At 33.3% G+C, this 27,134-nt stretch overlaps 1 protein-coding gene across 1 annotated transcript; it reads left to right on the top strand.

The window, feature by feature from the left end:
* Positions 1 to 24,154: 24,154 nt before the first annotated feature.
* LOC110776725 (WRKY transcription factor 23) lies at positions 24,155 to 26,747 on the top strand. Its single transcript, XM_056830481.1, has 3 exons — positions 24,155 to 24,819; positions 25,325 to 25,471; positions 25,972 to 26,747. Exons 1-3 carry the CDS (start codon positions 24,287 to 24,289, stop codon positions 26,483 to 26,485), a joined length of 1,194 nt encoding a protein of 397 aa, XP_056686459.1. The 5' UTR covers positions 24,155 to 24,286; the 3' UTR covers positions 26,486 to 26,747.
* Positions 26,748 to 27,134: the final 387 nt, after the last annotated feature.

The following is a 27,134-nucleotide window of genomic DNA, read 5'->3' as shown; positions in this document are numbered from 1 at the left end:
TAGCAGTGGTGGATCTTGGCACAAAAAAGTAAGATCGAGGACTAATGTTTATAACTTCGACTTGTTGTTAGATGCAAGTCTATGTTTTAACATTTTATATATATATTATCTAATAAAACTAATAATTTAAAATTTTATCGGATCCCGAATGGCCTCGGTAGAAAATTCTCCCATGGAACTCAACTCACTCAAGTACTCCCTCCGTCCCTTAATACTCGCACCGCTTTTCTTTTCGGGCCGTCCCTTAATACTTGCATCGCTTCTATAAATGGAAATTTATACCAATATTATATTGTTTCTCACACTTACTTACTAACCTCACCTACACCCCTATTCCCTACAAAAAATCATTTAAAAATTCACACTCTCACTCACCACTCCCCACCTTTTACACATTCCCCACTAACTATATTAAAAAATACCCCCACTAACAACTAACACCCATTAAATTAATAAGTCAATTCAAATATCTTAAACTCCGTATCGGTCAAACCGGTGCGAGTATTAAGGGACGGAGGGAGTAGTCAAGTATAGTCGTATCATCGTATGTCAATGTTTGTCTCCAGTTCCCCGTTTAGAGAATAGAGATGATCAAATAACGGGACTAGCTAAGGTCCTAAATTTCTTCCTGTAATCTAATAAAAATCGGCCCAATATAGCACAATTGAGCTTTTCAGGATGGGCCGAAAACATAAATTGTGGCTTGACCTTGTGTAACCCACTATTGATAAAACCCAAAAACTGTGTGTATTAGTATGAACTTAAAATCTTTCTTGTCTATAAATCTATAAAAATCGTATTACATAGTACTACTTTTTGTGGCTTTCAAAATTTTGTTATTAGTTTTCTATAAAATAGAAAAATGGAATTAAAACGATAATGCACAAGCCCCCAATTACATTTCTAAAAGAAGGTAAGAAGAAAAACCCTAATCATAGCTCAACGGGATCCCCAACCCTATGTTGTTTCCCCTTTGGGAGGAAGACTTGCCACTTGCCGAGCATGTCAAAATCCAATTATTTTGAGTGGATCTAATCAAAAGGCGGCCCAAGTCAAGTTTATAACTAAATTGTAGTTTTGAGTTTCTCAAAACACAACCAAAAACATCATAATTTGGTTGGATCAGAGGATGAGACTAAAAATATGTCCGAACTCTACAATTCTTCGCATCGCGTTCAATATGATTAGGTTTAATTTGGAGATAGTGGGGGCGGAAAATGGTAAAGTTCTGACCATGCAAGAGGAACATGAACATGTTCAAAATAGAATAAGACAGACAAAGAAATTGTCTAGGCATTCGAGTTAATACCATCACTTGATAAGATTCGGACCCCAGACCTCTAGAATCTAAAATACTAGTAATAGTTTTACCAATTGAGTCAAGTACTTCATTTATAGTACAAATATTTTTTTTTAGTTACTCCTACCTTTAATTGCTTAGAATTATGGGAAGACCAAGTTGAGAATTTGGTTAGACTCAAAATTCCTCTTGTTTGATTTTTGTTTAACTTATACTTAATCCGACGAATTACAAAATTAGGCCGTGATGGCTGATGCATCATGGATCTAAACAAGATTTGGCATATATAATCCATAAAAGTCGTAATCCAAATTCCAAAGAAAATGATTGATGATTATATGAAACAATTACGTCCCTACCTATTTCACTTAGGCGTTGGACCGCAGTATGGTTGGATTCTTTAGCCTGATTTGTTGTATGAATTCTAAAATTGTCGAATTTTTTACGCTATCTTTTTTGTTTTTTCTTTCTTTGCCAATAATACACAATACTCGTATCATTGTAAACTTGTCTTAATACTATCATCGTTTCACAAATCTAATTCATTATTATAGATGTTCATGCAGTTGAACTTGAAGCCACACTAGATCATGGATGGTGCCGAGCCGACGCTCCAAATAAATACGGAGTAAAAAAACAGAAAAAAAAAAAAAAAAAATATATAATCTAGTTGTTATTTTTCTCGCTATACATTATAATTTTGCTAATCGACAGATACCCTGACTTTAAAATCCTAGATCTACCATCATTACGCCCATGTCATACTACATTACTACTCAATTACTCATTATTGGTATATTCCACCTTGAACACAATCTTTTTTACTCAAATACGTCGTACTCCGTACTATATTTACTGATGTCAACTAACTTAGTTGGTAAAGTATTGAGGGGATGGTACAAAAATCGGGAATTGAATCTCGTCCACACCATTTGTCCTTTGTTCCTCTCTCTGTTACTTTTTAACCTAGCTAGTCTTATTAGTCCATTATCTCTATCTAAGATCACAATTTAAAGCCCAAATACAAACATATCTTTAGTAAGTTAGTTTGGCTTAACATTAGAATGGTTCCTACTTTCTAGCCAAATCAATATCTTATGTCACGAGAAATCGTAGGGTATGTGACAATTAATTAATTAATAATGGAACAATGGATTCTATTCATTGAATCCCAAATTAAAATTTGTGACAATTAATGTGATGGGCATTGCGTTAATTAAGCAAATAATACATACAGTAGATTATTAATTTGTCTATTCCCACAATCATACCCACCTTTATTTGTGACAATATTATAAACTCTTATAACCTTGATCCCATCCTAAAAGACAAAAGCATAACTTTTTTTTTTGTTTTTTTTTTAATATTTTTTTTAAAATTGTCCCCATAACTTCCGACTTGGCAATTAAAGAAATATCTAGTACATGTGGCTACCTATATATCAATTGGTATAACAAATTAAAGATTGGTGACTCATTGTCGTCGAAATTAGACTAATAGTATAGAAAGGAATTAAAAGGATTAACCAAGATCATGTTGTACGTTGTTGAGTAACAATTACATTTAATTTTTCTAGTCAAATATTAGATTAAGTCAATTAGTGAAGTCAATCTTCTAGATGCCCAAAGTTACGTTGTCTAGCTTCTACTCGTGTCTTCCTTCTTCTCCGTTCTCTAATTTAAGGCTCATCCACTTTATTATGATTAAACACCCTCTTCCAAACAAACTAATTAATTAAGTATTAATTACTCTGATCTATTTAGATATTGTAGAGCATGTCGATCGTTTTGGTGTAAAGAGAGTCACAAATGACAAGTTGACAAATGATATAAACGGGGTTGGATCTCATGTCTTGAGTAACACCCACTCAAAATTTTACCAACTAAATTAGTTGACATTTACTTTAACGGTAATATGATCGGGAATATTTCAAATAAAATACTCACGAGACATTATGATTAACATATCAATTTAACAAGTGCATGGTTAAAACATACGAGTACTAAATTTAACCCTAGATTAGTGTAAGTTAGGTACTTTTAAAGATGGTTATGGGCCGGATAAGGCTTCCGACTGAGCCCCACGTGCTGGTCGTGGATGAAAAGGCTCGGCCCACGCCAAGCTTACTTTGCATCGATCAAGTCGGGTCGTGACGTGCCAAAATTTTCAAAATAGGGCTCAGCTCACATGCCATCGTGTTGTGTCGGGTCGGATCAACTGTCGTGCCTTAAGCCTAATTTGACTAAATTTTACGTTTTGTCAAGTAAGGTCGAATTATGCCATGTCTCGTCGTGCTTTTTTCAAAAAAAAAAGGGCGACCCAAGGCCCACGGCTTTATGCTCGTGTCGGGCCGTATTTTTTCCCAGCCCGTGTCAGGTCGGGTTGGGTCTCATGCCAGCTCGAACCACAACCATCTTGAGGTACTTTGCAGCAGATAAGAAACATAACACTGATGACTTAAAATAATCAATAAAATTTCTAAAATGATATCAATACACGACCACGAGCCATGCATCTGTGTCTCTCATATCACGATAAGCTTACAACGAGCTCTTGTCACGTCGGATCAATTTATTGGGTGATGATAAAGGTCGCAAGTTGCGACAACATTTAGTTGTCGCAATCTTACATGCCGCAGTTTAATTGGTACATATAGGCGACACGTAGGCTATGAGTCATAATAATATTTTTACGGATTTTTCATGAAATGACCCCGAGGTTTGCGTTAATGCACCAAATACCCCTAATGTTTCCCGAATGTACCAAATACCCCTGACGTTTTAAAAAATAACACAAATGCCCTTAATGACCATTTTCCGTCCATTCCGTTAACTTTTCCGTTAACATTATTTATTTATTTATTTATTCCTTTTTTTTTTCTCTCCTCCTCTTCCTCTTCTTCTTCTTCTTCTTCTTCTTCCTCCTCCTCCATTCCGTACCCAACTTCTTGTTCTTCATATTGTTCATCTTCATCCCACAAACTCGTCACAAAAAATTGAAAACTTCCTCATAATTCCCTAATTTCAGCTTCTAATCTCTCCCACCAATGTTACTAACCAAGTAACCAAAACCAACAAACAAACAACATGAATCATAGTTCCCAAATTGGAAATAAAATTCAAATATATCATTATACAAATGGGTTTACACTGAAACAAAAACCATTTAGATTTATCTCAATCAAATAAGTGTAACAAAAACATAATCAAGCAAAATTTTTCCAGAAAAACAAACATTCTAAATAGAAAAATTGAAAAAACCCAAACACAAATTGCATTTCCTAAAATTAATTTAAAAGATTAGACCTTTAATTTGCAGTCACGAAGAGCAACAATGCCAGTGGAACGCCAACGAGAAACTCTCTTAGCTTTAGAATCCGCATTTTTACTGGAAGCACAACCCATTATCTCTCTCCTCCTTTCCTCTTCTCTATCTCATTAACCAATCAAAAGAGTAAGTTTGCAGCAAAAATAAAGAATACCCAGATGACAAAATCGAAAGAAAAATTGAGATGATGATTAATTTATAGCAAAGATGAAAAAATTGAATGTTGAATTTCTGGGTTTTTGAAGAAGATGATACAAGGGGTTTTTTTTAAAGAAATTTCCCTGATTTGGAAAACCCATCTCTCAAATTTCTGTTCTCACGTCGCGATTTCCCTAAACTCACGAATCGGACTCTAACTTGTTCATCGTCGCTGTCCATCAGATCATTATTGTTGTTAATGTTGTGGTTGATATTGTAGTTGTTGTTGGTGTTGTTGTTTGGTGGCGCGATGGCGGAGATGGGAAGAGGGTCGCGCTCGAGCCAATCCATGAGTGAAAAATAGATCCAAGGATGATTGTGGTGAGAGATGAGAAAGAATAAGATGAAGATGATGATGAATGATGATGGTGAATTGATGTGAATTGAAGATCAAAAGTGAAGAAGAATTCCCCAGTAAAAGTTTTGGGGTTAATCAATTTTCTTGGGTTAATGGTTATTTTTTGGGTTTAATTACTTAAATTAAGGGTTAATATTATAATTAATAGATAAAATGGTTGATTAGGGGTAAAAGAGTAAACATACGCTAACGGAGACTTAACGTCCGTTAGCCTTAAGGGCATTTTGTGTTATTTTTTAAAACGTCAGGGGTATTGGGAAACATTAGGGGTATTTGGTGCATTAACGCAAACCCCGAGGTCATTTCATGAAAAATCCGATATTTTTACTATCAATGCAATATTTTTACTATAAAAATATGTAAATAAGGTAGTCGATATAAATAAGGAAATAAATTAGAATATTAATATTTTCCTAGTTTTTTTTGAAACATTTAAAGTAGGATATATAAATTATATATTTTATTTTCCAATTTAAATAATGACACATAAGCATGTCATGTCATCATTGTGACACGGCTTAAAGGTCGCATGTTGCGACCTTTATCATTTTCGCAATTTATTTCATGGTAGACGGCGTTACGTTCAAATGTCCAATAGAAAACGTAGAATAAAATAGCAAGTGGCGAATGGCAATCAAAAGTATCGACGGGGCCGCTAATGGTGGAGGACTATCAGCCTACAATCCTACATCAACTTAGATAGGACAGGTGTAGACTGCAATTTAAGGGGATGGCCCACACAAAACCTAACTGATAGCGCCCTCTCATTTTCGAAGTCTTTTTTATGATTTTCATGAAACAACAACATGGAATAATCAATTATGCTAAATATAACTTAGTTCCTTGAAAATAATTGTACCAATTATTTGTTTTCGAAAATGATAAAGGTCGCAACATGCGACCTTTAAGCCGTGTCACAATGATGACGTGGCAGGCTTATGTGTCATGATTTAAATTGGAAATTAAAATATTTAACTTATATTTTTTATTATACATGTTATAAAAAAAGGTAGGAAAATCTTAATATTCTAATTTTTTCCCTTTTTTATATCGGCTACCTTATTTACATATTTTTGTAGTAGAAATATTGAATTAATAGTAAAAATATTATGATGACGCGTAGCCTACGTGGCGCTTATATGTACCAATTAAACTGCGACACGTAAGATTGCGACAATTAAATGTTGTCGCAACTTGCGACCTTTATCACCGTCCATTTGTTTTATACTCCTTTCATCCCTTAATAATTATTTATTTTCTCTATTCCTTTAAAATTACTAGTGATTTAAGACTCAATATTAGTCATCTTAATTGTTTTACTTATTTTAAGGCTAATAAGTTTATATATGGAGAATGCAGTGTATAACTAAGGATTGATAAATTCGATCGTATAAGGTTTACCTAAGTGTTGGAGTCCAAGAGCTTCTCAATCTCATGCACCGGGGTTGGCTAAATCAATAGCTGACTTGCGTTCATTTGGGACGTATGTAACATCTATCGTACAAATTTAACATGTTACCGCTCTACAAATGCGTACACTAGCTACTAATCAATCATCCCAATGGCTTTCTGTTTTATTGGTAAATCCAGCTCAACGGTACAGCTATCAGCTTTTCTAGAGATATTCTAGAAGGATAAGAACCTTGTTCCAGATACCAACAGAAAAGGAACACGAGAAAACGAATTGGTCAACTGATTCAGTTACCGCACAGGCAGCAAATATTATGATTCACCACTCTCCATTCAAGTAATCTATCATAGAACTAGCATTAGTTTAGGAAGCAAAGAAACATAAGTGCAATTTACAGCTTGACAAACTCTTTATTGGCACTGACAAATCCAATAAACTAATCAATATCAATAAGGGTCGTTTGCGTCTATTTTAAAAGCGTGTCAATATTGTCCATGACTTCCTCCCGATGCACCATGCATGCTAGCTGCTGAAGTAGCAAGGTGAGCCATTTTTTTTATATAAATATTATGTCATTTAGAATTATTCTAACCGAAAATGATAAAGGTCGCAACATGCGACCTTTAAGCCGTGTCACAATGATGACATGGCATGCTTATGTGTCATGATTTAAATTGGAATCTAAAATATTTAACGTATATATCCTATTATACCTGTTTAAAATAAAAGTAGGAAAATCTTAATATTCTAATTTGTTTCTTTTTTTATATCAATTACCTTATTTACATATTTTCATAGTAAAAATTTTGCATTGATAGTAAATATATTATGATGACTCATAGCCTACGTGGCACATATATGTACCAATTAAACTCCGACACGTAAGATTGCGACAACTAAATGTTGTCGCAACTTGCGACCTTTATCACCATTATTCTAACTTCTGTTTTAAAGAATTGAAATTACCAATGGAGCTATATAGAATTCTATTATCGTCCAAATAATCGAATATTTTGAAATTAATAAATAATCTTCATTTGTTTCTATTCAATAACAATATGCTACCAAAAACAATGAATAATCGGGGGCTAAGGCAAGGCAAGGCAAGTTCATTAAATGACGATTGCTACAAGTAACCTACTTTGTCGTGTCTCAAACAGTAAAGACAACCAATGATTATAGACAAAAGGGTAGATCAACACTATTGTTTTTAGAATAATTATATATACATCCCTTAAAATTACTAAATGGATACTTGTATTAATTAATTCTGAAAATTATGACAAAATTCGATAAACCCCATTTTTTTTGGGTAGAAATGAGTCATAAATGGTACATAAAATGTAATCTATTGTACAACTTTCTCAATCGTTAGACTTGTTACCAATTTCCACTAAGATTTTTATCAGTAATTATTTCTTAAGTAAGGTGAAGAGAGCGTAATATACAATAATTTGAACTTATAATTGTATTGACTACTATTGAGAGAAGGCGATTTCTTTCTCACAAAAAACAAAAAAAAACAATACGAGTAGATTGTTTAAAAATTAAACAGTGCAAAAGTAATTATTTCTTAAATAAGGTGGAGAGAGCATAATATTCAGTAATTTGAATTGGTAATTGTATTGACGACTATTGAGAGAAGGCGATTTCTTTCTCACAAAAAAACAAAAAAAACAATAGGAGTAGATTGTTTAAAAATTGAACAGTGCAAATTTGTGTCCCAAATTGCGCTCCCAAACGTAAACTAGAAGCAAAAGCAAATCAATCCACTAGCAATACGTCTAGCATTTTGTCTAGGATAATCTAAACCAAAATAAATTTGTTGTGGGGGGCCTTCCTATAATATGGTACGGAGCATATGAATTCAAATGCAAATAATACGACTTGAATTTTACATCAAATTAGGGCATTTTATTCATCGGATGAAATTTAGACTTATTTAAATTTAATGAAACTGATTAGTTTAATAAGAAATCTAATCAAACTGATTGGACGTGATTGTTTGAGCTGATTGAAACTTTTTTTACCTAATAAACCTGATTGCAATTTATCTGAACCGCTGAACTTATTAAGCAACAAGCCATCTTAACACATAATTGGATAAAGTGATTAATTATATGAGTAGCTGGTAAATTAATTGAAATAAATTTATTGCTGAAGAGCATAAAGATAGATTTAGCTCTAGGTTATTACTATATCTATTTCTTAATTAAATTGTTTGTATAGATCAAAATTACTTTTTCAAATAGCTTGTTAGTTGTTACTAAGGTGTGTTAGAGGTACGGAGTAATGGAGTATTAATAAAAAAATGAATTATATCTCATTTATTCCATATTAACTAATGTCATAATTAAACATCTAATTAAACTAGGTGATAAAAGAGATACCATGAAACAATGCACGTACCAATACTTACACCATGAAGAGGAATTTCAGTCGTCCGGATGAAACACGTGCATGGTAGATGTTTTGTGGGGCTCGAGATATATATCGCACGTGGGACGTTCATTATTGTTTGTCAACACATCAAAGTGTTTTAGTAAGACTCGTTTGTGTGAAATTGAAAAGATTTAACCAAATATTTATGTGACAGTAAGAATTTTGATATATATGACTGTTAGGAACGGATTAAAATGAAAAATGTGACAAATAAAAAAATACAGAGGCAGTAGCAATTAGATGGATCGACGATATTTTTTTTTTTTTTTATAGGTAAGAAGAAGGGACCCTAACTGAACCAGCACCTAACACAGGTTAACCAGCCCAGCTCCGCAGGTCATCGTTTGAGCCACTCCCAAGCATTTCGTAGTGGATGGGGCTCGAACTTGTGACCTCCAAATTACAAGGTGAGTTCCCCACCAACTCCACCAACTTATGTTGGTTAATGGATCGACGATATGATGAGGACAATTGTGACATATACTGAAGGTGGGGTGACCCCTTTTATTTCACAAGTCAGAATATACGCGTTTCATTGATCATTTTAATTTTGTCTTTTAAAAATAAAGGATTTATTATAACAAACTGTATAGTCGAAATTTGATTCAAGTCATGGATATATAACAACCCTAACGAATACAATAATTTATAAAGGTTGCATAACAAAATTTTAATTTAAGTTAAGCGAATAGGACACTCTCTAAATAAAACCTCATTAATCAATGGCCTTTATTCTTTTGGTCCCTCTAAGACGTACATGATGTATAATGTGATGCCCTCATTGGATAGTCCACCAAGAAAGCTACTCAAGGTGTTATTTGCTTTGATGAATACAAACCATCATGAGTTTCACTTTAGCATTCACAAAATTACTGGTTAAATGGTTTTACTTTAGCATAAATTATATTTTACCACCTAAAAAAAATTAAAAAAATGATTTTTTACCACCTAAAAAACTAAAATTTGTATTTTATCACCTAAAAAAAAATTAAAACTTGTATTTTACCACCTGGAAAATGGAAAAATATATAAAAATCTTATGTAGGGGCCACAATAACGGTAATACTTCTTATGTTCTATTCTTTCACGATTTTATATATTTAACTCTATTCTATTCCTCAACTTCCCTATGTTCCATGAATTTACATATTTTTTCACCAACATTAATTCACAAAATTGACAAATTTAATGGAAGTAAAAAGAGAAGAGTGAAAGAGTTAAAGAAAATCACACAAGGAGTGTAAAAAATTGAAGTAAAATTGAATTAGGTATATATAAAAGGTTTCATCTATTTTTCGCTTTCAGGTGGTAAAAAATAAGTTCTAAGTTTTTTTTAGGTGATAAAATACAAGTTTTAATTTTTTAGGTGGTAAAAAATAATTTTTCGAATTTTGTAGGTAGTAAAAAATAATTTGTCCTTTACTTTAGTATTATTAATAATAAGTAGTATTCCCTCCAATCTTTGAAAATCTTGTCTTTATCCATAATCGAAGAAAATCTACTAATTTGTTTATAACTTTTATAATGTTTACTTACATGTTTTTTTAATTTTGATCATAATCTTTAATTACTTACATGTAATAGTGATATAAACAACACACAATAAGCATTAACATGTGTAAATGTGTTATAATAAAATGGAAATAACTTTTAGGATCAGAAAAGTAATGCGCCATGTTCTTTTTAATTGACAAAAATATTAATAATTACTACCTCCGTCTAGTTTTACTTGTTCTATTTGATTATTTTTTGTGAGAGTTTTCGAGTATATATATATATATATATTCCTGATCCTATCCAAAATTAAAGATAAAATAAATAAAAAGATTATCATATATTTGATGCTAATCCCAATCCTAGAGAAGTGATCCTTCGATCCACGGCTGGCCCCCATGCCAATGCCGTGCGCGCATCCGTCGGTGGGTTATGCACGTCGATCACATATTCATATTGCTTGATAATTGCCACATCATTTATAAACACATGATATAGAATAATAGAAACAATAATTAAGCAGATAATGTTAATTTATTTTTAGAGAATCAATTTGTATGTCTTTAAATCAATTCCCTATACACATAAATACTTCATTTATAATTTATACACACTAATTAATGTTATCTTAGCGCTAAATGGCGTAGTTGTGGAGTATATATACGGAATAGTAATGAATATAATCAAGTTAGTCTTGACGTAGTGGTTGTACACTTTGTCTCTTAATGAATTAATCCGGATTGATCAAATCCTTACATTTGAAAACGAAAAAGATCATTGGCTATCTTTTACTTTTATTGAGCATACGGGTCGGGACAAGATAGTTAGTCATTGTTATTAGCAGTAGACACCTTGATTAAATTATTATACACTAGAGCTGATCAACGATGGCCCAGACCAAAATTTATTGGGCTTTGGCAGTTTTGGCCAGGTTTTTCGGGCCCGGCCTACCCGAACTTTTTAAAAATTTTACGGGCTTTGAGCAACATAAAACAACAACTTTAGTTATAAATTTGTCTCGGCCCGAAAAGCCCGCTATTTTTTGCTCGAAATGACGGGTTTTGGGCACAAAAAACCGGCCCGAAGTTTGGCCCGATCCAACCCGACACAACGGACAGCTTTTTATGCCCTCGACCCGACCCCAAACCCGTCCCGCCCCACCTTTTGATCAGGTCTATTGTACATTTACACACACAAATATTGTCTTGTCCATCTCTTGCATTGTTTTGTTTTCGTAGTTCTTTTGTTGATATAAAAACTCTTTTGAAAGATTCATTACATACTTGTATAAATCATAATGATTTAGATTTTTTTTAAGGAAATTTAGATTTATCTTGATATAGTGTAGATTCTGCCTTGAGAAAAGACAATCCTAGTTCATAAAGAAGATACTCCATCATTTTCATACATTAATTTTTACAAGAAATTCATTGTATATTAGGTAAATTACCACTTATTGCCGGAACTAGAAATGTAAAAAGTAGAACTATAGCAAAATTGATAAAAATGAAAGCATGCGAAAGATAAAACAAAAATATAAAATTGGAAAAAAGGCAAAATTATAGGCGGAGAGGAAGGAAGTTAGAATGGAGAAAGATCTTTATATGAGAGGCACGTAAATTACCTCAGCACGTAATCATGTCACTCACACGTGCAAAAGTTATTATTATTATTTCTGTTTTTTTTTTTGAGTAAAATAAAGATGGTTGTCCACAAAAGAAACCCAGCTATTCTCCATTATTGTCATCTTCTTTTTAGCATTTTCTGAATTTAATCTTTGTCCTTTATTTTTTATAAATATATTAATTATATTTTTGGTTTCCATGATTTAACAACACTTGGAATCTATTAATTTTGATCCCCTTCTTTTTCTTGGTTCCTAGCTAGAAAGAGTAAGATAATATTATTAAAAACTTAAATCAGTTTAGACGTTATTAATTAGTACCAATTATGTAAATCTCAGTGAGTACAATACAACCAATAAAATTCTAAATAAACAATTCCAATTCAAAATATAAGTTGTTTGAGTAATGACGATCAATCTAAATATATTAAGTCAGTTTACAAGTTATACTTTTATACGGGGTATGTGATATAAGACTATGTACTATATCGATCTAACCTATTACACTACAAGGAATTGTACCATTAGCGGCAGGAAATCCCGTCGCTAAGGCCAATAATCGTTGATTAACGACGGGGTTTTCTGTGGCGAACCCGTCATAAAAGGGGGTCGTCGTTAGTGGAAAATTCCGTCGTCAACCCGTCATAAAAGACATTTACGACGATTGTTCCCATCTTTGTTTGGTTGTTATCCCCGTCACAAAAGGCTTTTACGACGAGATTTTTGACCTGTCGTACAAATTCTTGTAATTACTTACGATTTTAAGTAATTTTAAATAAGATCATTGATTTAAAAATGGATACTTTAATCATACTTTTAAAAGGTGTGATAATTTTATGCAATTTAATTGGCCGAAATTCCCAATAAAAATCATAAAAATCCACACCCCCACTATATATTTTATTCTATGGGTAATGTCTTTATAGGGATCGGTGAGAAAAGAATATGAGCTTCTAGAAAAGCAAATAAAAGGATATGAGAATTGAGAGGATCATGCATCTCATGCATATATATTGTCTATTTGTCCTAATAAAGCCTTTTGTGTTTATATGAAATCGATCACTTTCTCAAACTAAAGTGCTTTGATGCATGTTTGTGCTCGATCGGTGGTGCATCAAAGTGTACCTCTTGCTTCAATAAAGCTAGAACTTGTTCTCACTCTAAACTTTCACTTATAATTTACTCATATGCCATTTCATCACTGGCGGATCTAGTGTGTAAGGAGTGGGGTCACTTGACCCCACTTGGCCAAAAAAATTACATAATTTTAGTTAATTTTAGACTAATTTGTATTAAAAAGTACCTAATTTAGTTAATTTTTCAGTAATTTTGTAATAGTGACCCCACTTAGTACAATTTTTTGATCCGCCACTGCATTTCATGGATATACTCCCTCCGTCCCGGAATACTCGACCCGGTTTGACCGGCACAGAGTTTAAGGGACTTGAATTGACTTATTTAATTTAATAGGTAGTAGTTGATAGTGGGGTATTATTTTAATGTAGTTAGTGGGAAATGTGTAAAGGGGTGGGGTTGGGGAGAGTAGGGGTTGAATTTTTAATTATTTTTTGTATGGAGTATGGGGTAGGTGGGTTAATAGGAGTGGAGTGAGAAATAATATAATATTGTTAGAATATTTCCATTTTTAGAAACAGGTCAAGTATTAAGGGACGGCCCTATAAGGAAAACAGGTCAAGTATTCCGGGACGGAGGGAGTATATAGTAAGGATTACACTAGATACAATTTTACTATAATCTAGTACTAGGCCGATATGAGATATTATAGTCAAATTAATATTTACAATAAAGAAGGAGATTGAATAAAGATGATATGACCTTATTAGGATGTATATATAATCAATCTGGCCGTTATATCGGTTTTATACACTACAAAAAAACGCGGCACATTGTGACGCTTTTTGGGACAAATTGCGACGCTCTAAAGTGTCGCTATTTCACATAGCGACGCTTTGGGAGAGGGTCGCTATTTTCATTGCCGCTATTTACCGACGCTTTAGAGCGTCACAATTTGCAAAACAGCGATGTATTTCTCCGTCGCTAATTGGGATATAGTGACTATATAGGGAGTCGCAATATTTAGACTATATAAAGCGTCACTATTTGCACGCGTATAGACACATTTTTCCGCCACTATAAACCATATAGAGACGCTTTAGACACCCGAAATATATAGACTCTTATTAGAGTCACTATATGTTTACTTTCGTGCGAGGTCTCTCCATTCCCTCCAAAATAATTTAGACCCTTTGAAGCGTCACAATTTGCATCATATTATTTTTCATATATACGTAATAATTTAGAGACTTTGGAGCGTCACAATTTGCATCATATTTTTTTTCATATATATATATATATATATATATATATATATATATATATACATATGTATATATATATATATATATATATATATATTATTTTTCATGAATTATCTATAAAAAAAATATATCGACCATAGATAATAAATCATAATCAAATACAAATATTAACGTACTACGTACGTACACGTACTATCTTAAAGCAACATATATATATATATATATATATATATATATATATATATATATAACATCATGCTATGATTCATATATATACTTAAGTAGTTAATTTAGAAAAAGTGATAAAAATCATCTATACATTAAATTAATTCGCAGAGTCTAGTCAAACTGGAATAAAAGCGATAGTTTTAAAACAAAAATAACTTTTTAACTAGCATTATCATTTTTTCTACAAGATAGTCCAAAACTAAATAAAAACAAGGTTACGAACAAGTAAACCTATCCTTATGCTAGCTTAGCTTCAAGATAACTTGTTCATCTCTTGATCTACATTTACTATTACCACTTGAATCATCAATAATCTGCAAAGAAAATTTATGTCAAATATATATGAATTGAGTATGATGAACATTCCATAAAATCAAGGGAAAATTAACAACAAGGTCAAGAACAATGTTAAAGAATCATGATTAGTTGTTTACCTTAGTAATAATTCCATAAAGAAAGGTAACAAAGAATCACATTTTAATCAGTTGATAGAGAACACAGAACGATAACAATACCACACAGATAGAACAGAAGTCTCAAGTTCTGGATTTGGAAGAAATCCTGATAATAAAATCAGCAGCTCAAACAAGTAACCACTCTAAGCTACAAGCATATAGAAGTAAGCAACTACGGACTACCAATCTCATGAATCCCTAAACAACACCTCAATAACAATTCAATTACTACTCAATTCAGTCACTACTAAAGTACTAATCATAATCTAATAATCAGTAGTCTACTGGTTGGGTGCTGATATATTGCAACAGATTCTTGCTTGCTGCAACTGGCCACATTTTTTTCCTCTGCTTCTTAATTCTAAAATACAATTAGATAATGTGACTAATTATTGATCAGTCTTGGAAAGCTGTGGCATGTGAGCTTGTGGCTAATGATTGATAATTTACTTACACATGTTCAGGAGCTCTTATCAAGTTATGCATCCAACTACAAATGTAAGACATCAATGGACTAGAAGACATCTACAAAGCTTGGCCTACATGTCACAACAGTGGACTAGAAGACATCTGCAAGCTTGGCCTACCACAAGACAGCAGAATTCTTGGCCTACCACAGTCATGGCAGACTAGCTGAGTTTCATGGCACACTAGCTGAGATGGTTGCCAAAAAAAAGACTATCGAGCTATATCACCTTAGAATGATGAATCACCGTAAAAAATACTAGCAGACTAGCTGTAGTTATGTATCGTTCTCTTAAGAAAAACTGCAGTATGCTATTAGTATCTCTAATGCAGTATGTGAAATTGTTTCTAAACATGAGTCACATCAATATTCGCAAATGAAAATACAATGACCTACCTCAATTGGAAATAACATTATTCGCGAAATGAAACCAGCCCAGCATACTCAGCAGTACAACACAAACTCCTCCCAGAAAACCGTGAGTCCAGAAACTTAAACTACATCCCAAAGCACAGGAAACATGCAGCATACAAGATATTTGAACCAGCTAGCCATGCACACACAATCACAATTTAAGAGGGTTCGGACTTCATAATAAGGAAAAATCAGACCAAGGGAGCAATAGCAATAGCAGCAGTAGCAATCTACTCGCTTAGAAAAAGAGAAAAAGAGAACCTATGAAGTGAAATCGACCCTTTCACATCAATTCAAATACACAATATTCTGTCAAGCACAACAACTTTCTAGGTACATGAAGACATGAAGTAAGAATTAAACAAATAAAAGGAAAAACATCCAAAACATCATAGAGAAAATGAAGAGGAGAGATCGAAGAAAATGAAGAGTGAGAGCACCGACATTCATAGAGAAAGAGAAAGGGAGAAGAAAAAGGGAGGAAATCATAGGAAAATGTTGAGGTTTCTCTCTCCTCTGGGCAAGGCAATAGAAATATAAGGGCAAAAACGTACCAACACTGCTACTAAGAAAAACGAAAGAAGGAAAAAAAGGGCGAAACAGACAAAGTACTATTGCTCGTGAATAGTAACAAGCGAGTCCTTGCTTTTAAAGAGTTAGAGGTATATATATTAAGGCAACAAAATTTTCATTCTAGTTGTTGTTGATTCCCTCATCACCATTGCCATCGTCACCCTTTGCGGCTCACCATCCACAAATGCCAAGGCTACTAGAGAAAGATCACCTGAGGCCCTGAGCACAAGGTATTATAATTTTCATGTTGTTTATATCTTCCATTCTAAAGAATAAAAAAATGCAGAAAATATGATTAAATACTGGTGGCAGGACTCCAAGGAATTCAGCCAAATCCATAATACAAGAGAACTTGACATGTCTCACATTCAAGAACAAGAACAGGAACTCCAAGACAATCACAATAAGCTTCCACCTTCATCCCAGTTCAAGGTTCGTGTAGTAATGTCTTAAAAGAGGAGGGTATTGGTAATAAAAGACAGGCAAGTACTGACAGTAAAGAAGGACCTCAAGAGCACACTCAAATTGAAGCATGTGAACAGAAGGGCATAACTACAATCAACTCGAAAAACAATGGAGTTTCCTCACAACCACCCAATGATCTTGTCAAAAGAAGCATCGAAAGAGAAGAACCAAACAATAAAACTGGACAAAACCCAAATCTAGGCAGAACTGATCATAACAGAACAGATCATCATATGACCAGAAATAATCAGAACTGATAAGAAATAATCGACGGTTTTGATCCTGTCAAAAGAAGCATAGAAAGAGCGGAACCAAACAATAATTCCAGCATTGCAAATGATGGTTATTCGAGACGAAGATAAGAAAAACCGTACAAAACCCAAACCTAGGAAGAACTGATCAGAACAAAACTGATCTGAACAGAACTGATCAGAACTAATTTGATCAGAAATAATAAGAACGGATCAAAACTTTCTCGTAAGAGGCTATGTTTTGCACTATGGAAGGTATGAACGATGGTATACATTTTGTTACTTGGGCACCCTTGCAAAAATCTGCATTTAACTTCAATCTTTTGCCAATTGATTAGAAAGTGCTTGAATAATGATATTACTTAGTGACCTCGTGGCACATATTGTAAAAAGTAATGCAAATCAACGATATTACTTAGTGATCTCGTGGCACATATCAAATGTGCCACAATATTGTAAAAAGTAATGCAATTCAACGATATTACTTAGTGATCTCGTGGCACATATCACATGTGCCACAATATTCGTGTTTTTAAGTTCTTATCTACTTATCACCTATAGCAACTGAAATGCAACAAACCAAATAAGGTTGAAAAGTATGCCCCATTTTAAGTTTATCATCACTAAATGACTAGGCGCTCTTGTATTTACCTTCCCATAGCAAGGAGGAGCTATAAGCCTATAATCAATCAAAGAACAATTATAAGAAAGACATCCCTTCCTGTACAAGAATCAGATTACAAAACTAACAAGTACACCAACGACCCAACAAGAACAAACAACCTAACCACCAAAAACAAAATGCAACAAAAAAAAAACTACAGTCAAGCTAAGTCATCAAAGACAAAAACAACATAAAACACGCAGAACGGCATACTGGCAGAAGATTAAGCAGAACAGAACCAAACAGAAAATCAGATCAAAGAAGAAGCAGATCAGAAGAACAATATTCACAGCAGCAATCATTAGCAATTCAATACCACCAGCATAACAGACATCAAACAACCCAACCGTTTCAACAAATTAACAACAAAAATAGGCGTTCTCCTTCCCAAACTGCAGAGCCGGACAAATTTCAGAAGCTCAGCTCATGGCAAGAAAACACGGGCAGCACAACAACTTTATCTCACAAAACCTGAAGCTAAAAAAGGACATCACTTCCTCACTAACATTCTATGCCCTAAACACAAACAACCTAACCACCAAAAACAAAATGCAACAAAAAAAACTACAGTCCACCTAAGTCAAAGATGGGATACTTTGCAAAACTTGGAATTAAATACATTTCTGAACTCCTGGTGATGCCTTTCATCTCTAATCAAGTGGTTGTCTGATGGATGTTGTAGGAAAGTGTCACTTGGTCAAAATTGTATTGCATTGAGTAAATATTTATACAAGTGCACATAGGTATTACATTATTACAGTATAAGACATAAGAAAACTACCTGAAATATATGTGGATTATTTACATATCATATCAGATGTGGTAGTACTACACTCAGCTATACAAAGAAATTGGTAGTAAAATACTACCACATCTGATATGATATGTAAATAATCCTAAACGCTTAAGTCCAAAGTTAATCCAAGCAACCATTTAATCCAATGAGAAAACTTCAAGTTATGACTTCTGCAAGAAAATTTTGTTCTAGATATATGCTATAATTCCATCTCCCAAGTCAAATGTTAAATTTAAGTAGATCACCCAGTCGGAGAGATGTGGTTGTGCCAAGTTAAGGATTATGAGATGATCACCAGGATGTAGGTCTTGAAAATAAGGCTTCTATCTAGTTCAAACCTAAACTAACTTTGAGGAAAACACCACAGAGAAAAACAACCTTTACTTTTATTACTACAACTGAGCGCGACCATTTTTAATACAGTTCAGAGTCTTCTCAAATAACGTAAAAGAATTTATTCTTTTGGTAGTGGCCAGTCCATTATCTTTTAGGTAAAGAATTTTGAGAATAATATTTTAGCAATTACAAGATTAAGGTTGAATCAACCTTTACTGCAGCCTAGGCAAGAGCTTCACGAATAGTTCTGATGTAATGATAATGAAATAGTTTAAACGTAATTAACCATATTTGTGTATTTGTTAAAATGGAAATTGGCAAGTTAGATCAGGAACAGTGCAACTCAAACGCTAATTTGATATTTTGCACAAGTGGATATTATTATAATTAATTGACTTTTATCCTAACCCGTATAATCAAATAAGAAGTTTAATTTGCAAGTTAAATCCTTCGAGAATTTCCATTCACCATCTATGAGTACGAAAAAAAGAATATGAATAATTCCAAAACGACAAAGATTACCACGTAAGGCAGGATTACTTAGTTCAAGGAATGAACTGAAATACACCTCCTTTTCAAAATACTCCAAATTCGTGGTTAAATCTCTCAGATTTTGACCATTAATTACTACCAAACCATAGTAAAACTAACCAAATGATAATCATAAGAAACTGATCTACCAGCAGGTTCTTCACATTATAACTCAATACATTTTTTGACAAATTAATGGACAAAGTTACCAGGCTTTGATTACCAAAATAAAATGTGGTCTATCATTCTGAAATGATGAATTTCAAACTAAGGACTTTTGTTAGCTCATCATTATAAGGAAATCATTGAAGCCATATATGTGGGCCGAACCTATGCATAAATAAATAACCTTTATCATCAATAAAAGAAATATATGTTCACAAGGATGCTGCCACTAAGTTAAGCAACTTGCTCCAGATAAATTATTCGCAGGATTGTTTTACATCAAAGGAGAAGCTATCAACGGCACAACAACACTGGAGGTAAGCAGTCTCTTCACTTGATATACTTCCGTCCTAATTTAAACCCAACTCTTTTAGCAAGAAATCAGTAAACGAGTTTATATCACAAGAGAAACTCATTATTTCCAAATTTTCCCTAATTACAGATGAGTTTTCATTAAGGAAATCTTAGAAGCTTATGAAGTTATTGAGTTTAGACATTTAAATAACACAAGAGCATCCCAGAAGTCACACTTGCAAAAAACGTTAAAGAAAAAAGGAGCAAAGGTGTGAAAGAAAGCTGCTAAGTATTGAAAAATACGAGTCTAAAATTTTTTGAACAAGGCAGGTTTATCATATGAGATGGAATCAAAGCAATTCCCCACCCCAAGATTAAGTTAAATCATCCTGCAATCAAGAAAAAATCTCAAAATTTACTATGCAAAGCCTCCTTTCCCCGGGAGTCACCCAAAGAACAAGCAAATGGGGAAATATAAAGTTCATCTGATCATGGAGCTAGTATAATTTAGACAATCAAGAAGCTCTCAAATTAACAATAAATCATACATTTTCGGCAACAGAAGTAAAAAAAAAAAGACAAAAACCTAACCTGGAAGATCGAGTTACTAGAGCGAATTTATCCGATACACCAAGGAAGCAGCAAATCATAAACCAGAGGATGCTCTCCAATAAAAACTCCAGAGAAAGCAGCGAATTTAACTTGAGTTTGTTGGGAAAATTTTGAATTCAATTGGGATTTTCCATGAATATATAGAATGAGAGTGAGAGAAAGTGGGCTGAACTGAGAGAATTGAGGGATTTGATTGTTCTAACGTACAGGTTGAAAAAGAAATCCAAGGAATTCGTTAATGGTGCTGAAGGTGAAGAGGCGTGAAGACGGATTCATCGGGAGGAGGTTAGGGTTTGGAGCTAGGTCAGTGAGGAGGTTGAGGGAAACGTGGGAGATGAGGTGAGTGTAAAGCGCGATTCAGCAAAAAATTTAGGAGAATAGGCGGGATCCTTTTTAGCCTGAATGTGTAATTGGTTTTGCGGGCTTACAAACACGTGGGGTATCACGTGTCTTTTTTTGGCTAATAGCGACGCTATAGACCGTCGAAATATGTTTCGACTGTTTAAACCGTCGCAATTTGAAAATTTATATCCGCGCCCCCAAAACTCGTTGCGACCCTTTGTCACACTGTCGCAACTATTCCGTCTAAATATGTACCCTTTTTTTGTAGTGATACTAGAATCTATCCTAAATTCCTTCTTATGATACATGTAAAAGCGCCGATCTTAGACTTTAAAAAACAAACATATTACAGAGTATGTAATTAGCGTAGTGTTATGTAATTAACCAAATTATTACATATATCATAACCAAAGAATATAGTTAATTACTAGTTATAAGTAGCAAAAGGGGAAAAAAAAATCAAAACTAAGAGCACAATCAGAGCATGAATAAGGGGAGGCTCTTAGGTAGAGATGGCAACGGGTCCAGGACCCTACCCTGACCCTGTCAGACCCTACCCTAAAATTAGGGTATGGGTCTAAATTTTCTAGACCCTATAGGGTAAGGGTAGGGTATGAGTATATGATGTATCGAATAGGGTAGGGTAAGGGTCCAACTTTTTCAGACCCTTACCCTACCCATAGACCCTTAAGATCCATACCCTACCCGGACCCTAAACTAAATCCGCTCAAATTTCATTAAAGAATTATAAAAATAACACAAAATCTTAAGGCAATCCACAAAATCACATTTACTCCTCTAACAACCATCCAACACTACCACTCACTAGTCAAAAAAAACCTCTAACATTGACATTGTGTACTTGAGAACCTGAGTTTTTTTTAATTCGTGACCTTGGTACATTAAATTGTAATATGTTTAAGGAAATACAAGGATGATTTGGGGCACTAGGATTTATTTGTTTTAAAATGTCAAATTAATCGTTTGTCTTGTATTTTTTTTTGTGCATTACATATGGCTGGATATAAAAAAAATTGAAAAAAGTTAAAGAAAAATTAGGCAATACGAACCCGCTCCAGACCCTAGACCCTACCCATACCCTACTGGACCCATAGGGTCCGGGTAAGGGTCTTGTAATTCTAGACCCTATAGGGTAAGGGTAGGGTATGGGTATAGGTCAAAAAATTAGGGTCCGGGTCTGGGTATTGCTAGACCCTACCCAGACCCTACCCATTGCCATTCCTACTCTTAGGTGTCTCTTAAGGAGAGAGAAAAATTAAGAGCTAGCTCTTAGGTGAGAAATGGGAGACTCTTAATTAGAGTTTGTAAGTAAAAATTCTGAAATAAGAGCTAGCTCCAATAAATAAGAGCTAGTGCCATGTCAACATTTTTGCATGGAAATAAAATAAAATAATAGGGTAAGAGAGAATAAGAGGTAGTGTTAAGAGTTAGCCGATTTCTATAATTTTTGGAAGGGGGCTCTTATTTGGAGTTGATGCTTAGGTGGCATAAGAAAGAGAGTAAAAGAGCCCCTAAATAAGAGTCTCCCCTTATTGTTGCTCTCGCTTTCTAAAATTTTGAAATTTGAAAAGCAAATATTACACAATTATTTGGAGGATTTACATTGACATGCACACGAACGAAGCTTCTTCATTATTCATGCCATGCCAATTGCCAAATAAATGCAATTTCCCATTCACACAATCACACGTACGATAATTATCCTATATAATAAAAAGATAAATGTTTTGTTTTTTTTTTTTTTGTTTTTTGTGGAGTGGTCAAAGCTTAAACAGTATAAAAACGGCGACCTTGGCAGCATCATTTTTCGACCAAACTCTTTTTACATTACCAACCAGGACAGTATGAAATAGTGAAAGTATTCCAAATTTAAGAATAATGTATACAGAGTACTAAAATGTAATTAAAGAATTTCTATAATTTGTTTGAATGGTAACGACAAATGAATAATTCAAACAAGAATTTCACTTCTTTCCAACAGATTAACTTTAAAAAATGTTAGATTCTCTCTCTCTCTCTTTTATTTATTTATTTTTTTTTTTTAGAAGAAGGAAAATTATTATTTGAATTAATCAACTTCCATCAGCGCAGTTTTATATGGAGTCGGAGTATATGGATACAAAAAGTAAAGGTTTTCAACTTATTATAAACAAACCACATCGGTTACTATAATATGGCGAAATGAGAATAATGAGGTTTTGATCTAGTGGGTAAGACTGATATCTTATGCACGGTAGGTTACGCGCTTGAATCTCCCTCCTCTATTTGTAATTTATATCTTCCTTTTGACTCATTTGCACCACCCTCCTCTATTTGTAATTTATATCTTCCTTTTGACTCATTTGCACCAAGAGAATTAGAGAATAGTTGTAAATGATCCAAGTCCTTAAGTAGTACATACTTCCTCCGACCAATTCAATGATATAGTTAATTAACCTTTGCGCATATGTCAATACACTAATTGGACCATTAATATATAAAAAATAATATTACTCCGTGGTAAATATCATAAAAGAATTTACATTATGAGAGTAACCTTAATACCCACATACTCCGTATATAAAACATTTCGCATGATAACTTTTATTTTTATTTACTCCGTATGTTTGTAAAAGCTACAGTTAATATAAATAGTTAAAAAGTTTAAATATATTCCGTATCAGTTATTGTGAAACGAAGGGAGTATTTCAAACTTGATCTTTTCAAACCATACACTTTTAAAAATATCATTAAATTAATAGTTAAAACATTTTGCATGATAACTTTTATTTTTATTTACTCCGTATGTTTGTAAAAGCTACCGCCAATATAAATAGTTAAATTTTTTTAAATATATTCCGTAACAATTATTGTGAAACGAAGGGAGTATTTCAAACTTGATCTTTTCAAACCATACATTTTAAAAATATCATTAAATTAATAGCTAGCTAGTAGAGTAGTAGTCCTTCAAACCTAGCACCAATTATAGCCAATACTAATAAATAAAAAAACCTACTACAATTCCTACTAGAGTAGTACTATATTAATAAAAATTGGATTTATTTTTGTACTCATTCTCACTTCCTTTTTTTCACTCCAAAAACTCTCACTCCCTAGCTTCTCTCTCCTCCATTCTCTTTCATTTTCATCTCTAAGCTAGAGAGAGAATCCTTTTAGGTAAAAAAAACAAAAAAACAAAAAATGGAGATGAAAAATCCAGTGAAGATGGAAACTTTGATTAATAGTAATAGTAATCATCCATCATCAAAACCAAAATCAATATCATCAACAACAAAATCATTAGCAAATTCAAATTGTTTTGATTCCCAAGTTTTTGATCAGAAAATCAGTTGTTCATCATCCTCAACAACAACAACATCATCATCTGCTACAACAGGATTTATGGAGTTGTTAGGTATGCAAGATATGATTCATCATATCAACCCTTCTTTATTTGATATGATTATGATGAATAGTTATGGTGGGAGCACATTTACTGAAGACTTCCCTACTACCATGGACCCTCTTGCACCTGATCCCACCCCACCTCCTCCAACTTCTTCTTCCATTATTGTTAACCCTGAATTATCTGAAATTCTTAATACTACTACTAATAGTAATAATATTAATATCCCGACAACTCCAAACTCTTCCTCTATTTCCTCTGCATCCAATGACGAACACCAACAAGAAGTTGATGAAGATGATGATGAAGAACAAAAGGCTAAGAAAATGTAAGTTTTTTTTTTCTTTTTGGAGTTTTGAGACAAACCCATTTGAAAAGAGTGTGAAAGGGGAAATGGGTAGTTTTTATTTTTATGATTTGTGATGAAAATTCATAGAAAAAAAGAGTCTTTTTAAAGTTTTTTATTTTATTCTTTATACTCTGATTTCAATTTATTTGAAAATGTAAGTTTTTTTTTTTTGGAGTTTTGAGACAAACCCATTTGAGAAGAGTGTGAAAGGGGAAATGGGTAGTTTTTATTTTTATGATTTGTGATAAAAATTCATAGAAAAAAGGGTTCTTTTTCTAAAAAAGTTCTTTAGTTTATTTTAATACTCTGATTTCGATCTTATTTGATTTGTTGGTACTAAATCTGTAATGATTCAGTGCATATTGCTCTTTGCTTTAATGTGCATATAGTTTATTAATCTAAACCATATGATAAACATAGTTTGATTAATTTATTGATTAATGAAATTAATTTATAATTTTTTGGGGGTGTCTTTAAAAAAAAGATCGACAAAGGCTAAAAAGACAAATCAGAAACGGCAGAGAGAGCCAAGATTTGCATTCATGACAAAGAGTGAAGTTGATCATCTAGAAGATGGTTATAGATGGAGAAAGTACGGCCAAAAAGCTGTCAAGAACAGCCCTTTCCCAAGGTATCATTTTATTTCTTATTATCCAATTAAAACTCATCAATTTCAGCGTTCAATCACTCCCTCCTTCTCATTTTACTTGTTCCATTTGATTAATCTGTATGAGAACTTTTTAGTCAAAATGGAATAAATAAAATGAGACGCAGCTGAAAAATATAATCTCTTACTTATTATCCAATTAAAATTGATCATTTGCAGTGTTTAATCACTCCCTCCGTCTCATTTTCCTTGTTCCATTGAACAATTTTTTTGAGAGTTTTTTAGTCAAAACGAGTCAAGTAAAATGAGAAACAGCTGAAAAAAAACCCGAATCTCTTACTTATTATCCAATTAAAATTGATCAATTTTAGTGTTCAATCACTTCCTCCGTCTCATTTTACTTGTTCTAGATCAATTTTTATGAGAGTTTTTTGTTCAAAACGAGACAAGTAAAACGAGACGGAGCTGAAAAATTGAATATTTTTTAATTTATTTTTTTGGTTATTTTTTTGGTTTTTTTGTAGGAGTTACTATCGTTGCACCAGTGTATCATGTAATGTAAAGAAGAGAGTAGAGAGATCATTCAATGATCCTTCCATTGTTGTTACAACTTATGAAGGTCAACACACACACCCTTGTACTATCCTTCCCCGTGGGGTGATGCCGGGTCCGGGTTACGGATCCGGGTTCGGTTTCGGTGTTGGTGCAACCTCCTCCTTTGGTAACCTGCCAATGCAAATGGTTAATAATAATCATCATCAACTCCAAATGAATTATGTTAGTAGCTTAATTCCTCATCAACTTAACCATTTTGGTAATAATAATAATAATAATAATAATAATATTACATTACCAAATCCTAATCCTACTACAACAACTACTACCAATGTTAGTAATAGTTGTTCAGTACTAGCTTCACAAGAGCGGCGGTTTTGTGGTGGTGCAGCCGCAGCGGCCGCCCCGGTTGGTGGAGCTTTGCTTAGAGACCATGGGCTTTTGCAAGACATTGTTCCTTCTATTATGAAGAAAGAAGAGTAAGATGATTAGATCATATATAAATATAAAATATAAATACAATTAGTATTAATTAGTATTTTGCTTTATTTCTTTAATTTTTATTTCTGCTGACTAGGTCTGTAATTTTAGTAGTATCATTCGATCTCACTAATTAATCCTAGCTAGTTAGTGTAATTTGGTGTTGAAGATCCTATTCACTTATGATCAGGAATTTGTCATTGTATCAACTTTGGTTATTGCCTTATTGGGGTATGATTTATGGAAAAAACTACTCCGTACTTAATTAATTAGTTCCCTTTATTTTTCTCTTTCTTTTAGTTGAAATTCTCATTTTACACGCAACCTTTGCACACACATATACATGACGATATCTTTCTTATATGAGACGACGTGGGTGCGTTTTATTTGTACTTATTTTTTCTGAATTTATCTTATTTAAACTTAAGTGAACTTTTTTTTTCTTCTGAAATAAGTAAACATAAGGTGAACTGAATAGGGCTTCTTACAATAACTGATCACTTGATCAATGTATGTTATATACACTCTTACGTAGTATGGTTTAATATATATTTAGGGATCATAGTAAATTGTTGTGAAACAAGAAGTTGGGTTTACACATACACTTGATAGAAGGGAGTGGAGGGAGTAATAGACCTGGTTATCGGGCGGG

This window comes from Spinacia oleracea, chromosome 5 (assembly GCF_020520425.1).
Source record: "Spinacia oleracea cultivar Varoflay chromosome 5, BTI_SOV_V1, whole genome shotgun sequence".
Lineage (NCBI taxonomy): Eukaryota > Viridiplantae > Streptophyta > Magnoliopsida > Caryophyllales > Amaranthaceae > Spinacia > Spinacia oleracea.
This window is presented reverse-complemented; position numbering and strand designations above follow the sequence as displayed.